Here is a 15,454-nt window from a genome sequence, read left to right on the forward strand (position 1 = left end):
AACAAACTACTGAAATCATATGCTATTTTATATAAATTAATGATTACAATTAATTACAATAGCCTGCTTATGTTACCAGGATTAGGATGATTGTTAAACTGCAAACCCCACAGATGTTTTGTACACAAAATCCAGCAGCTTAGGGTTTTGGCTTTTGGTTTCTAAACATTTCCTGATTTGAATGGCGCCATAGATTCCGAGTTCATGGGATGACATGGGAAAGTTCAGGGGGTTAAGGGATTCTGCAAACCTCCCATGCTTTTTCCACAGATTTACAGAAACTATATCCTTCTGTTGGAATCGATCCTGTGAATCTTGAATAAATGCTATAAATCACACATTCTGCTGTAAAAACAAATTAATCTGCATATCCTACTTGTCTCAATAAATCAAACCATCAAACATTTTGAGCAGTAATTTATGTAAACTTAAGAATATGGGAAAATACACTTGAAGATAGAATCCTACAAAAGCCAAAGACTTGGAGAAGAAAAAAACACACAAAAAGAGTACACTTATTTTACTAGGATTTTCTTTTGGACAGAAGAATGTCAGTGTATTTAAATAGGCTACCATAAGCCTCCCAGGTTAATTATTTTTTTCTAAAAAATCTTTTAAAAACCAGCCAATTATGCAAAACACAACAGAAGAAAGAACTTTGGTTTCAAATTAGAGGTAGATATACAGGTTCTTTATCATACAAACCTTACACATTGTGCAAGTTTTAAAGGAATAAAAGTATACCCAAGAATAAGCAGGCACTGTAATAGGCAGTAGTTTCAAATAAAAACTTTTTGGCTTACATTTCAAATGATATAAAGATGGTCATGCCTGTAATTATTTCCTATTTATGTTAGACTACTTTGAAATATAAGACAGAAAAAAGACACAAATAACTGTTTCTAGGAAATTACAAGAAATTTTTGTCACAGTGAGGGTGGTGAAACACTGCACAAGTTGCCCAGGGAAGTTGGGGAATCTCTCCCCTTTGAAAATACTCAAAATTCAACTGAAATTCAAAACAGTGGATGTAAACAAACATTCAAAATAGAAAAGGGACTCATCAACCTTCATGAAATCCTAACACTGAAAGATGAGCTGACAAGAACCCCTCATTTTGGCTGCTCAGCAAGGAGTTCTCAGGAGCTTCTCCTGTGAAGCCACAGCTCCACTGTTTGCTTAGAACAGCCTTGGATGTTGGAAAAAGGGAATCTTGTCAGAAGACAGAATTGCCTTCTTCTCTTTCTCACATGAAACACCATTCAGCCTTAGAGGGTAAGTAAATTGGTATAAGTGCAGTCCAAGATGCTCATAATTTTCCTTTGTTAATAATTCAATGCACATATTGAACATTTCACAAGGATTTGTTACTTTTTCTTAAATAAATAAAGACAAACTATGCAACTCCAGCAACTCCAAATTATTAAGCATCACTCTTATATACCTGTTAGGAAACTGCATCAAGCACAATCTACTGAACAAAGCAGCAGAAAAAGGCATGATACCCAACATGAATACTATTGAAGGCCTTTTTCTGTAAGTTACACATATATTCTCTTTAAGATTAATGAAATTACAGAAAAGTTACCATGAAAATATTTCCATTACTTATTTCTAGCAAGGATTGAAATCTAAGTCACTGAAGTTGCTGATTTCCTTCAAGTTGTTATGATCCAAAACAACCAGCAGTTTACAGAAACAATTTCTTCTCACTATCATGGGAGAGTTATCTTCTGAGATTAGGAAGGAGGCAGAAAGGAAAGCAGAGAGCAGAGTTCCTCTAAGAATGTTCAGAAAAAAAAATCAAGGCAAAGTTCAAACTAAACAAGGATGCATTAATTTTTCCACAGCTCCTTCAGGATGAGACATGGCACTTAAATTTTATCTTCAAGGACTGCTGCTTACTGAGATTTGCTTCCAAGGCACCAAACTCTCAGGAGGAACTCTGACAGTAGTTAAAAACCCCCTTCATATTTGCATTAAGGTTTAAAGCTGATATATTACCCAAGCCACAGGATCCCTTCATGGTGGAGGTAGAATAGTCTCACCTAGAGAAAGGATGCATTTCTGGTGGCTTCACTAGCACAAGCATCTCTCTTAATTTTGAAATGGTATACTCTAATTCAAGTTAGTTCATGGAGCTTTCAGTTTGCAAGAGGACCAGGCTATGTATGGTAAGAGGAGCAAAGCTTATATTGTGCATTAATGCACCAGAAGTGGTGAAGAAGTCCCACCTTCTCTGCAGTCTTTGGAAAAACAGTGGGTTTGCAATACTTTTCAAGATTTTTGCACTTAAATACTGCTGTAGCAGATGCAATTTAGAATAAGGAGTTTACCTCTCTGAAAGCATTTGAATGTAGAGGTTTCATTTAGACACATTAAAAGAACAGTAGTTCTCTTGGACACAAGAATCCAACACACCTTTACATGAATGTTGTACAAAATGTGTAAGAAAACTCTGAATGAAACCTGTTTGCACACAACATAGACTGAACATCCACGGCAATCACAGCCAGGCTCTCTGTCCTCCTGTGGTACAGAACACAGTCCTATGAGCAGTGAGCCACTCAATTTGAACCACAGAGAACCAGCCTGTTTCCAATGCTGTCACCTTTCAGCAGCCCTGCAAGTGTGAGTCCTTCAGGGACCATATCAGCGGGGGTTTCTTGTGGAACAGAACGAACTGGTTCACTCTCCACTGTCCTCAACAGAATTCGGTTCTATGTAACACCAACAGACCTACAGCAGGATAAAATCTGTATCTGTCATAATAATGGCCTTTCTTTTTGCTGGAAGTGTCTATTTTCCAGCAAATAAGTCTGGCCACTCAGCCCACGAGCCCAACCTCCAACAATTTCACTGAGCAACAGGTGTAAACATAACAATTAAAAATTTTTAAGAATTAAAAAAAATCTTTTAAAATGAAACAGCATTTGTAATGTTTGGCATCTCCAGACTTCTGAATACTTTGCCTCTCAGTCTCACCCCTCAGCACCAGTTATTCTGCATTTTCTGGACAGAAAATCAAAGCTGAGAGCTTGCTCTAGGCAACCTCAAAAACCCCAACCCATACATTAACTAAACTTGATGTAACAAATATAAATTGACATTATAGCTAATGAACAAAATAGTACTGCTTCTTAAAAAGACAAATTTTGATTTAATTTCCGCAGGCTAGAACACAAAAGCCATGAAGAGAATACCCACAGGTTGTCAAGGAGTGTTGCTGTCAGTTCACCAGCTTTTGCACAGTTGAGACTTTTTGCCTTCTGCCTGTATAAAGGGAACTCGTTTCTGCTGATATTTAAAGCAGACAGCCCAGAGCCTAATCCACAATCAGGCAGGCGAGACAAAACAACAAACTCCTCTGCTGACTAGTTTTTCAGATGTGCAGAAATTTCTTTTTAACCATTTCCTGTAAGAGGAGTCAGAATACTGTCCCAACACAACTCCCATTCAATGTCACACTAAAACATTTGGATATGTCACAAGTGGCAGAAATTCAGCCTCACTGACTCATCTAATCTTGAATGTAGTCAAAGTTAGATTACACAGTGAAATCAGTAAGTGTTCTATTTATCCAAAATCTGGAAGTTTCTGTGAAGCAAATCAGACACTTGTTAAAAGAAGAGCTATTGAACTCCTAGAGCATAACCCCCCCCAAGATCTTTCAACACAAACACACATTCTGGGGGGATGCAGTTGCCATTCAGACAGGTACTGGGGTGCCAACCTTAAATATTAAACCCCCAAACTGAAATACCTAAAAATAATCCTTCAAATACGTCCTTATATATTTGACTTTTGCTTTCTGAACAACTTAACTGTATGTAACACAGTGATATTAGAGGCCTGTTTTTCATCATTTTAGGTTTTTGTACCATCTAAAAACTTCTCATGTGGGGGTGCTGCCCTTGCAAAGAAACATCCTCTAACAAATAGGCTTGTTGCTGTTACCTCCCACAGCTCCCCATCCTGGTACTCCACTTACCCCTGAGGTTTTGTGTCCTGCAAGTCTGAAAGGAGTCCATGACCCACTGAATGAAATAATATTCACAAGCAGTAATATCAAGGAAGAGCTAAAACTAAAGAGCCAATTAGATAATTGCTAGACCATGCCATTCTTTCTTCCGCCAGTTCTGTTTCCATGCAGAATATCGTACTGTTCCCAGGGGTGTGTCTTGCCTTGGGATTCCAAGCTCTCAAGGAAACATCCCTGAAGCTATCAATTCCTACTGGAAAACACACTCAGTAACAAGGTCACAGTCACCAGAGGCTTTGTTTTCAACTTTGTTTAAAGACAGTTTGCTCTTTAAAACCCTCTGTTTTTCCCTGCTAAGGGCTGTGCCTGGAGCTCTCTGGTGCCACTTTGACATCCAAGACCTAAAATTTACTTCCCAGCATAATTCCACAGGTTACAGTCCCATTCTGTATGAAAGTCCAAAGCATATCAAAGACTCTACTTTGTGACCTCTAGAGCATTACAGGTTACAGCCCTCCACAGCTTTAAACCCTTTTCTGTGTGATACACAAGTTATAGAATAGGAGCATGAGCAACCTTTGTATTCCAGCATCTTAGTGAAAATGATGAAGGTTCATTTTACTGAGAATGAACAGAAATAAAAGGACAGAATGTGAGAGATATGGTATGTTTAATTAAGGTGGAAACATGAAATGATTTTAGGCTCCCTTACATGCCCCCAACCCCTACAAGGCCTGTGCATGCATTTCCTTTGCAGCAATCTAAATGTAAAAAAGAATCCAGAAAACATTTTTATTGCCTTCACAGTGTCTATTAGAGGCAATTTGGTAACATGACAGCTGGAAGGAAAGGGCACAGCCCTTCACCAGTGTCAGCAACACGAAAGGATGCCCTGTGGCAGTACACGCATTAACACTCAATATTTTATCATCTAAATCTTGCATTGACATGTTTTGTATGCTTGGAACACCAGGGGAACTAGAAGGTGAAGGTATAGAGCACTGAGATTTTCCTTTCTGCTATGTAGCTGAATGTTGTATCTATCTCTTAATCAAAACCTTAAAAGTGAAAATGTATCCAAGTTTAAATCCTCTCAATAGATTATAATGCTGTAGTGGAACTGCAGGCAGTCCTGAACTGTGGGGAAATCACATAAAGTTCAATCTGAAATTAAGACTACACAATTCTCAGTAGCTGCACACACTGAACCCACTGTACTGATGTACGTGGGGTGGCTGCTTTTAAACTGTATTTCTTACTCTGCTAGTTAGGACAGGAAGCAATTTTAGCATTTAAAGTGATAATGGAAATATTTCTACCTACGCATATTATGTGGCTGTTTACAGTCTTCACAGAACATAAAATATTTTTACAGTTTGTGACCTAATTTATTTTTTTAACTGATAGTGAAAAGCACATTCAAGGACAGTGATTCAGACCCCACGGTCAAGAGTCAAGATGTTCAATAATATCTGATTTGTATATTCTGTTTCTTTGCAAGGGGCCAAGTTTTTACTTCAGTGTACATGAAGAAACTTTAGCTCCATTGCAGAACATATTCCTTGTTGGCAGAAACTATCAAGTGCTATTCAATTGCTCTGTAAAATCAAAGCCTTAACACTTCAGAAGTAAAAAATCTGAGGAATGGGCTATATTTTTACAAAATAAACTCCAGGGTATGTGTGTTTTCTCCCCCACAACTGTTCTTTTAAATTGTGCCTCTTGATTAGCTTCACGTTTACCAAGGTTTCAATTAATTAATTAATTAATTAATTATTTTCAAGGTGTCTTACAGAAATATTGATAATGAACAGTTATGTGACTCCTGAAAATCACATTTTTCATTCTATTTAACTTCAGGTAGCCCTAAATGCCTCTTTCATGTATACTGAATCCAGACTCCACTGTCTGACAGTGTTACAGTTCACTGTCAGCTAGAGCTCTAACCTAGTAATTTGTCTCATATTTCAAGAGAAATCCATATTAATTCTCATGATGAGAATTTTGTTGACTGCAGAAGCTGCAGTTTGAACAAGTGACAGCAGATGTTAAAGACATGCCAGGCATATGTATGTAGCTTATCAAAGAGCAGGAGATTGCAGGGGAGGTTTCAATTGGATATTAGGAAAAATTTCATCAGTGAAAGGGTTGTCAAAAGGCAGCCTGGGGAAGTGGTGGAGTCCCCATCCCTGAAGGTATTTAAAAGCCTTGGACAGGCTTTAGTGGTGGACTCAGCAGTGCTGTGGTAACAGAATAAATGATCTTAAAGGTCCTTTCCAACCTAAATGATTCAATAATAACCAGCTAAAAACCAATCCATCAATACAGAAAGGCTTTAAAAAGATGTGTTTTCCATATATACTCACACCTTGATACACCACATAGAATGACATCGTTCCCCCACTTACAGCATGGACTAATGACCAAGCAGGAACTACAGACTCAGGACAGGCCTAAATGGGGTTCATTCCCACTTCAGTCTGTTGAATTAACTCATCAGGGTTGGTTCACCACCCTGAAGGAAAGGATGCCACTAACCACGAAGCTTAATCCATAAAACTAGTTAAATCCACAATGATTACAGAGGGTTGGCAAAGCTTCTCACCTGCTTTGTGACACAGAGTGTATCTTGCACCAGGAGATGATAATATTGGAGTTAACAACCATTTTTTTTCTCCCTATCCATGTAAATTCTTTGCAATGACATATTGAGAATAAAAATACACTGCAATGAGGTAACTGGTACCTACAACAGTCAACATGCACCAGCCAAGTACCTGAAGAACTGGAAGGAGGAGGCAGCGAGGTCTGACTGACTTCAAAGACAGAGGCAGAGCTTTCCTGGGCTCTGAGCATGTTGCCTTTGGGGATTTTAATGCAAACTAAGTGTAGAGTGAAGTATCATTCTGAAGAAAACTCCCAGCACTTACAAAGCTGAGTACTATTCAAGATTTAGGGACTGTATCCCAGGTGCTATAACATTTATTGTTGTCATTTCCCAGAGTAAGTCCCAAGCTCCAGGAGAAATAATAAATCTGAAAATATGAAGCTTTATAAGGAAAAAACCCCAAACACAACAGGTAGCCCTGTTAGAAAGGAACTGGATTGAACTTGAACTACACACAACATAGTAAGAAGTGAAGAAAATGCAGAAAGTTAAATATGAAAATGAATAAGAAAATGATCTTTTTTGATCTGAAGACAGTATCAGTGAGGTTAATTAAATATTCTGCAAGTGGTAAGAATACATTTTAGTGTTCTTTGGCATATCAGAGCCCACCCAGTAACTTAAAAATACACATAATCATGGGAATTTTTCATTTCACATACAACAAAGAAAAAGTCTATGAATTCATGCTTTTGGAGTAAGATATGTTGATGCACACAGACACGTGCACAGACACAATGACGCACCATTTGCACAGGGAAGATGACATCAGGCCAAGAGGAATGGGCTAGGTAGAGCAATTCCCATTTAAAGTACACACTTTATTAAGCTGAATTTCACTTGATGATTCACCATGAGTGCCAGGCTTATAAATATTCAAAATGACAGAACATGAGTCAAAAAGAAAAAAGGTTAAGTGTAGCAAAGTAACTACCACAATGTCATGCAAACTGACCCAGAATTTTGCATTGCTGGAAAATGGTGGCTAAATAAATTTCTGAAAAATTATTCTCAATCAGTGTGAAAGTTACTGTTGGCTCTTATTTGTATTTATCTCGAGTTTAAGAGACCAACTCACCTACCACTATTATATATTATAAAAATATGCAACAACAATGTTTTCTGCTCAGAAGACTGAATATAAGGCAAATCCCCTAAATGAATTTGTAAGGCAGAGAAACAGGAAGAACAAGAAGACAATGAGATGCTGCTGACTGGCAAAGTGACCTACCTGTAACAGAGAAAATGAAATGCAAAGATATGAAGGAAGTTGAAAATGGAAGGTATTGTAAAGAATGATAAAGAAGAAGAAATTCTAGAATACCATTTTAAATGTTCTTTCAGACAGAGCTACCACAGAAGTTACCTTTTAGAGAACAAATGGACTGAGGATGATCCAGCCCAGCTGCTGAAGAAATTCTTCAAACAGTTCTCCCTAAGGCTTGGTCATTGTTCCTTCTACACTACTTGGAGAGGAGTTTCCACTGCAGGGTGGGACAGTCCCTCCCACTCCCTGGGGCTGTGCTGCCTCTGCTGCACTGGGATAAAAGCCAGATTTGATTCCCCAAATAGTAAAGTGCTTTTCTGCCAATATAGTTTTTTTTTTTAACAAATATTTTCCATTTTTTTCCTTACAAACATATGAAATAAAGGATAATTTAAAATATGAAAAAGTGTTTTAAAAATTATAAGGAATTCACTTTAGCATAACGTTATGAGGGAGTTTAAGCAAGGCAAGTGTAACACACTTTCTGATCTGGTTTTGCAAATAAAAGTATTCATGTTGCACCAAAACATGTTCCCCCTGTAAGTTTTAACATAATCAGTATTCAAGAGAGGAAGGACCAAGGTGGATTCAAAAAGCCTCGAACCACACTGTGTGATACACATAGAAAGCCATCCTTATTCAAATCAAAATACAGTAAAATTAGGTGATTCATGAAAATACTTAAGCTTTTTATACACAGTTACTGGTTTTATTTTATTTTCTATATAATATGATAGATATTCCATCAATCTGTTCATGATTTATAGTTAAAGAAAGGAAGAAGGAAATGAAAGCATCCTGAAGAGAAAAAACAAAATGTCTTTCCAATTCCGAAGTAGAAAATAAAGTTGTTAAATAATACACTTTGCTCAGAAAAAAGCAGAACAGGGAAAAATACACAAAGATTTTAAAGCATTTTCTAACAGAGAACTTCACCATCAGCCATGGCTGGACACTGCTGAATAACTGCAACTTTTACAAAAGACATTTAAATTCACTGTGCCAATGTCCAGCACTGAGACGGTAAATAAACAGAACAAACCAAAATAAATCCAGCAAAAAGCTTTAGCCAACCATGTAAGAAGCTAAACTGAGGTTCCAAAAACATTTATTCTAGCAAAAGAGAAAATATGTTTCCTTAAAAGTCTGGGTGACTTCAGGACCGAATCTGTTTGGATGACTGAGCTCAAAAGAAACCCTAAGGAAACTCTGAAGTGTGCACAGTGCATGTTCCTTTGAAACATTACCATGGATGTTTCATTGAAACATTAGCAACAAAGGAAAACAGACATAAAAATGGGATTCTCTAGAAAAATCAGTGTGCCCTAAATATATGCACTGTGAATATAAATCAAACTTGATAACAAAGCAGTGGCTGCACATATAGATATGATACAAATGGCTACTCTAAATTTTATTTAATCTCATTTAGTTAAAACCATGTGTATAATGTGTTCAGCCAGCAAAAGGTAAACTTTCTTAAAAGCCCATAAAGCTTCTACCAGAGATATAGTTGCAGAAATAGCAACACTTACCTTAATGATTCCCTGTATGTAACAAAGTTTTTAAGTTACCAGCCAAAGATCTGGGCCTGGGTTACTCTGTGCCTCGGGACAGACAGATGCACACAAAGCAGTGGCACAGAGAGGCCCCAGCCACACAAAAGCTGATATTGTTCTCCTGCCGAGCAAAAATCTCACTTGTAAATCAACGACATCTGCATTCAGAATCACCCACGAAAGCGTCCCTGGAGAGGTGACCAAACTCCTGGATTCAATAGGAGAACGATTTCTCTTGTCTCCTTCAGTGTCAGGAGGCAAGAACAGCAGCCTCTGGTTTTACACTCAGCAAACCTCCCTTCCTTTGATGCGCTGATAGGGATGAGACACAACGTGTAACATCTCCCTCCTTAGGCACAGCCTTGGAGCTGCTGCACTTTGCAAAACAAATAACTGTTAAAGTCTTTTGTCATGATACAGAACAACAAAGGCCTCCAAAATTAGTAACCTCTTCCCATTTCTTTCCAACTGCTTTACCAGTACTGCTGACAGAAGAAAGCAAAGTCTCCCAGGATATCTTTCATGACAGTCAATAAAAAAATAATTTAATTCAAGTATTTGATAAGGCTTCTATAAATCTGTCAGTGTAATAAAAAACCGCTTCACTACTTAAATTTAACTCTGTTTTTCCATAAAGTTATTTATATACTTTACTACATCCTTTATCATCCAAATTGGATACCAGAATGAAACTGTCTATAAAGCTTTATATAGTCATAAACCCAGACAGTTCCAAGTCACACACAGGAATCATTCACCAAAATTTTGATCATCACAATTCTGACAGAAACAAAAAAACAAAACAAAAAAAAACCAAAACAAAACCAAAAAAATCTGTCCATTCCAAAGTTACTCTTTTACATTACAAGAAAGATCAATTATTAAAAAATTTTGTTTTTAATACAGTGAGTATTTCTAAATGGTTGTTTCTAGAAGGGTCTTCTCTTTACTCTCCTCAGTAAACAAAATTAAGTTTTTAATAATGAATTGTGTAACTTATGTGCAGGAAAAAAGCATGCAACACAATAGAAGGATTATGCAAAATGATGAAAAATGTACACAATGAAACTATTGAATAAGCTACATCAGGATATGCTGATGTACTGCAGGATTTGCCCCTTAGTGAATATAAACTACTTTCTAAGGTTTTTCCCCTTGTTTTGAACAGCTTTGACACCCAAGTAAATTGGAGGAGAGTCTTAAGACAGCTCAAAACAGACACACACAAATGCATCAACTAAAAACAATCAATGGGCTGATGCCTTCCCTGGCCTACAGAGGTGCCTGTCCTCAAAACACCTGAGTTAATGAGTTACTGGAAAACAGGGCTTCTATTTTGTGATCTGAAAAACCCAACACGTGGGTAACTTGCACCCTTAACACAAAGACTGTCCTCCATGTTTTAGCCTTTAGAAAAAGAGTTAGTTCAGAAGCAAAATAAGGTATTTCAGTAGCAGGCATGATCTATCCTCATGTGCCTCATCTAAAAATAAGGATAACTCTTGACAAAGAGTAGGAACATGAGAACAAATTTAGCTATGGGAAATGGCCATGGAAGGGGAACAGCAGTTTAATGCAAAGTGACAGCCATAACTTCGCAACAGATTAGAAAATTCCTACTTAGTGGAATATAACACTGCCCAGGTTACTTGGTCTGGTGGCTTCAGTAACCCCAAATACTCTGAGAGGAATAAAGAGTTTCCCTGACAGAACTTCATCCAAGTACAGTTCATGATTTTTTCACAGATCTGAGAGAGAAACTGGACTATCCATGAATAAACAGAAACCAAACTCCCACATTCAAGTTACTGACATGAAAAAGCTACAGTTTCAAATTTGCTTCAGTGTTTCAAATATGCATTTCATGACACTGTAATCTTTTAGAATTTATATTATTCTGTTCAAAGTATCTTTGGGAAGATTCTATCATCCCCTTTCCACATAGCATAATAAAACAAAAATGCTTTTTATAGCATTTTATTCTCATAGATATGTTATTTTAATGTGCAATTAAGTGTATCCCTTTCTGTGTAAGAGAATAACTGTGACAAAGAATGGGAAAACTGTATGAATTCATTGCCTTTTTTCTTGTTTAAAAAGCTACAACACACTAGAACAGAAATAACAGGTCACAAATGAAGTTCTATGAACCAGACTGGTACTGTCAAGAACAGAGGAAAGCAAAAGCATTGCAGAAATATGAGTTAATGTCTGGGAGACTTGGCATGCAGCAAAATACTGAAACTGAGGCCATGTGGTTTACAAAGCCAAAGAAGTTATATGGTAACATAATAATGGTTAATAAATACCTAAAACCTTTCTGCATGAGTGACAGAAGTGTTTTGGTTCTTAGCACACTCATGTTATTCTACTCTTGTCCAGATTTTTCACTTTCTTGTTATATTGCCTGATCACCTTTCTATACTGCATTGGGCAATAAAAGAAGAGTGTCAAGCATCTGGAACACAAGTTAGATGAACTTACAGTGGGGAAAAAAGATTCATACTTAAAAACAAATTGCAAGCTCAGTTGTTGGTGATGCAATTCAGGAAAGTTATGAGCTCCCAGTCTCTTCTTCCTGAGTGCTTTGTGTAGTTTTATGCAAAGATTGTTTAATGTAAAATGCACACACCGTTATCAAACCAAAGATGAGCACTGTGGAGAGCTGTGCCAGAGCAATGCCCTCATCACTTCACAGCCAACCAACTGTCTCTGGTCCCTCCAGTCACACGGGCAGCCATGGTGAGGGGAAGCTTTAGCAGCAGCCTTGTGTTCCCAGACAGCAGTTCAGGACCCAGCAGCTGGGCCTGCTTCCAGAAGGAGGTATGTGTGGATTTGAAACCTCTAAACTTGAAGAATGCACAGAATTCAAGTGTCCCACTATTCATTAATGAAATGGTAAGAAGTGTACAAACAATCCACCACATTTTAGAGAGTCTGGACACCAAAGGACCTATGGCACCATTTACATTCAGATCATACCCCTGCAAAGCTGCACAGGGGAACTAAAGCATTCAACAACTTCTCAGAAAGTCTTTGAAGTCTCTACAGCCATAATCATCTACCTGCAGATCATATAGCTGGAATGACTCCTATTCCTGCCAGTCTTTCATTGGGTAAAAGCTACAGACAATGCCAGAGCTGTGACATTCACTGAGGTATCCAAGCTGTTCAGTTTAAGACACAGTAATAAACTGGTCATCACCCATAGGGTCACACGAGCTTTTGGTTTCATTCACAAGTGCATTTTTGAAATTAATCTTTTGATTATGCCCACCTACCACACTCTTGTTTTTCACCATGCAGCATTACCAGATCATTCTGACTCTTAAACAACACTAACATAGAAGATGCTGTTCATCTACCAGTGGTTATTCAGTCCACAGGACTGCAGTGTAGTCAGCATAAAGTAAAAGGTCTTCAAATAGACAAAGTCAGCACAGGGTCCTCAGTGTCAACTGCTTTGTTCTACAAATCTGATATTGTTGTGCCATAGTACTTGCTAAAGTGGACAGAGCCCACGTCTTTGAGGATTTGGGTCCACCCTGAGTTTTTTCTCAGTACAATGTGTATATTGCTATAGAAGTTGGTCATGTCTAAAAGTAAGTCCTTTGTCTTCAACATTATGTATCCATATATCCCCCCAAAAACATTAAGGGGAAGTTTTTTCTGGTACGTTTTTGACCGTTATTGTAGACCCCAATACTGCGTAGGTACAGCAATCACTGACAGCATGATGTGCTTTTGAATTTGTTATCCAGTGAGGGGTTTGGCACTGCTGTCCTATGGAGTAATAGCTCTCATGAACCACAGAATAATACAGATTTAAATGGCTGAGCTTATGACACACTGTGTTCAAGTGTGGGAGAGACACAAGCACAGCCAGGTGCTTCACACAAAAAATGTCATACCTAGAAGAATGTCCCTAGAAGGGGTCTCAGATTAGTATAATACTTAAAAATTATTTAGCAAAGAATGAGTCCATAAAAGTTGCAATTCACCTTTAAAACTAAAACTAAAATCCAGCTGTTATCAAAAGGAAAAAAGCTGTTCTGATGAAGTTGTTTTAAAGCAAATCTATTAGCTGAAGCCAAGCCATTAACCACTTACATATTCTCAAATACTCTGCATGCACAGTCCTAAAATATATTTTTGTGTAAAGTCCTAGTTAATTGTTCCATTTTACATCTAAATAAAATAAAAAAAAAACTGGTACTAAACTTGGGATAAACCAAAATACCATCCAAGGAACAACAGGTACAGGAACACAAAGTGTTTATCACAGAAAACTTACATCTAGTAGTGTGTGAAGATGCTGATCCTGGAAAACACTGTGAAGAAAATCTAAGTCTTTTTCACTGCAGTCTGTAAGTGCATGAATTTCTTCCAGGCTGTCCAGCACTTGTGAGACTGCTCCTACAGGGCAATAAACAGGGAAAAAAAAAAGAATAAAAAATCAATAAAGCAAAGACTCACAGTAAACTGAACTTTGGAAGAGGAAACTTTCACTTCCCCTGTACAACTGGAACAGGAACTTAAAAAAAGCTGGAGTTTTTCCAGGAAAAACTCACTGAATAAACTATACGTGTATCAACTGTGCCCATATATAGTGCAATTACACATAAGAAATAGTTGAACAAGAGAGAGTTTAAAAGCTGATTTTATTAAGCTTAGCTTTGTTCTTTTTTAGCCTGGTTTCCAACGATGTCTGATGGAGTGACTTGGATTATGGGCCTGTCCTCACCATTCCCACCCCAACTTTGAACTGCTGGCCAATTTGAAATTTTGAAACATCAGCAAAAACGATTTTGAGAAAAAAAATTGAAATATTAGAAAAATTTTGAGGGAACCAATGCTTTCACAAATTCTTTTGAAATCAGCATTTGGATAGAGGAGGGAATAGAAAGACCTGACTGCTATGTCCTTCAGAGGACAAAAAAAGGCTGCAACAGAAGCTCTGGGTTTTGTTCCATTTGTTCTGCTGGCCTGGTCATCTCAGACACAATTATAACACCTTTTGACCAGTGCATTGTTTTGGGTCATAGGAAGATGGGGATGATTTTTATAAGGCATGAGGATGAAAAGAGAAGAAAGAGACAAAACAGGAGAAATGGGAGGCTTTATGGAAGGTGGAAGTCCATGAGGAAAGCTGAACTCACAGCAGGGGAGGATACAGAAAGACAACACAAATCCATTGTAAACCAGCCCACAGTGGCTGTGTGGGAAACAAGTTGTTTTAAAAATCAGGTATCAGTGGTGGCTGCCACCTGTGTGCATTCCTTGAATGCCACTTTTGGCTTATCTAAACACCCACAGACTGTGTCATCAGTTTGCCCACAGTGGGATGTGCGTCTGAAACAGGACAGCATGTCCAGTCTGCATGCAATGCTGGTGTCTGACAGTGAGCTGCTGAATGCTTTTACATAAATAAATCCTTAATTCTGGATACAGAAATCTACACATTCATTATTTCACTAATTTCTCATCAATATGCTTATTCTGTTTACTTATTTTTTGGCCTGTGTCCTTTTCACAAGGTAGATAATATCTAAAAAAGTGCTGTATTTCTTGAAATTCCATCCTCCACTGTAGGAACAATTCTTACCAGCCTTCCTTAACTCAAACTCTTGCATTGCATTTTTAGAGTGTAGCAAAACCAAAGAACTTGATGCTCTCTTAACCCCACAAGGAAAAAAGTTACATTATTTCTCTGAAAACCTTGATAAACTGGAATAAACATAACAAAATGCACAAAATGCAACCTTATGGCTTGTAAGGGTAAGTTACGAATCCAGAAACTATCGCGTTACATTTAGTATAAATCTCAGTCTGGGATTCTCCTCACAATTCCCTGTACACCAAGGTCTGAGAACCACAGCATTGCCCTCACTCACCTCATGGCTCAGGAGCAGTAGGACGTCTTAGCTCCGTCCATTTAAGTGTGTCTGATTACTTATACTCAGTTGATTCAGTAATTT

General features: G+C 37.8%; 1 protein-coding gene across 11 annotated transcripts in view; it reads right to left on the minus strand.

The window, feature by feature from the left end:
- Positions 1 to 15,454, minus strand: part of CASK (calcium/calmodulin dependent serine protein kinase) — a 194,723-nt gene that overhangs the window by 42,344 nt on the left and 136,925 nt on the right. For all 11 annotated transcript variants that reach the window (XM_071565695.1, XM_071565649.1, XM_071565674.1 and 8 more), the window contains one exon: positions 13,771 to 13,892. In XM_071565695.1, the coding sequence (XP_071421796.1) occupies positions 13,771 to 13,892 (122 nt within the window). The remainder of the gene's footprint in view (positions 1 to 13,770; positions 13,893 to 15,454) is intronic.

This window comes from Pithys albifrons, chromosome 1, assembly GCF_047495875.1.
Source record: "Pithys albifrons albifrons isolate INPA30051 chromosome 1, PitAlb_v1, whole genome shotgun sequence".
In the NCBI taxonomy this organism is placed as follows: domain Eukaryota; kingdom Metazoa; phylum Chordata; class Aves; order Passeriformes; family Thamnophilidae; genus Pithys; species Pithys albifrons.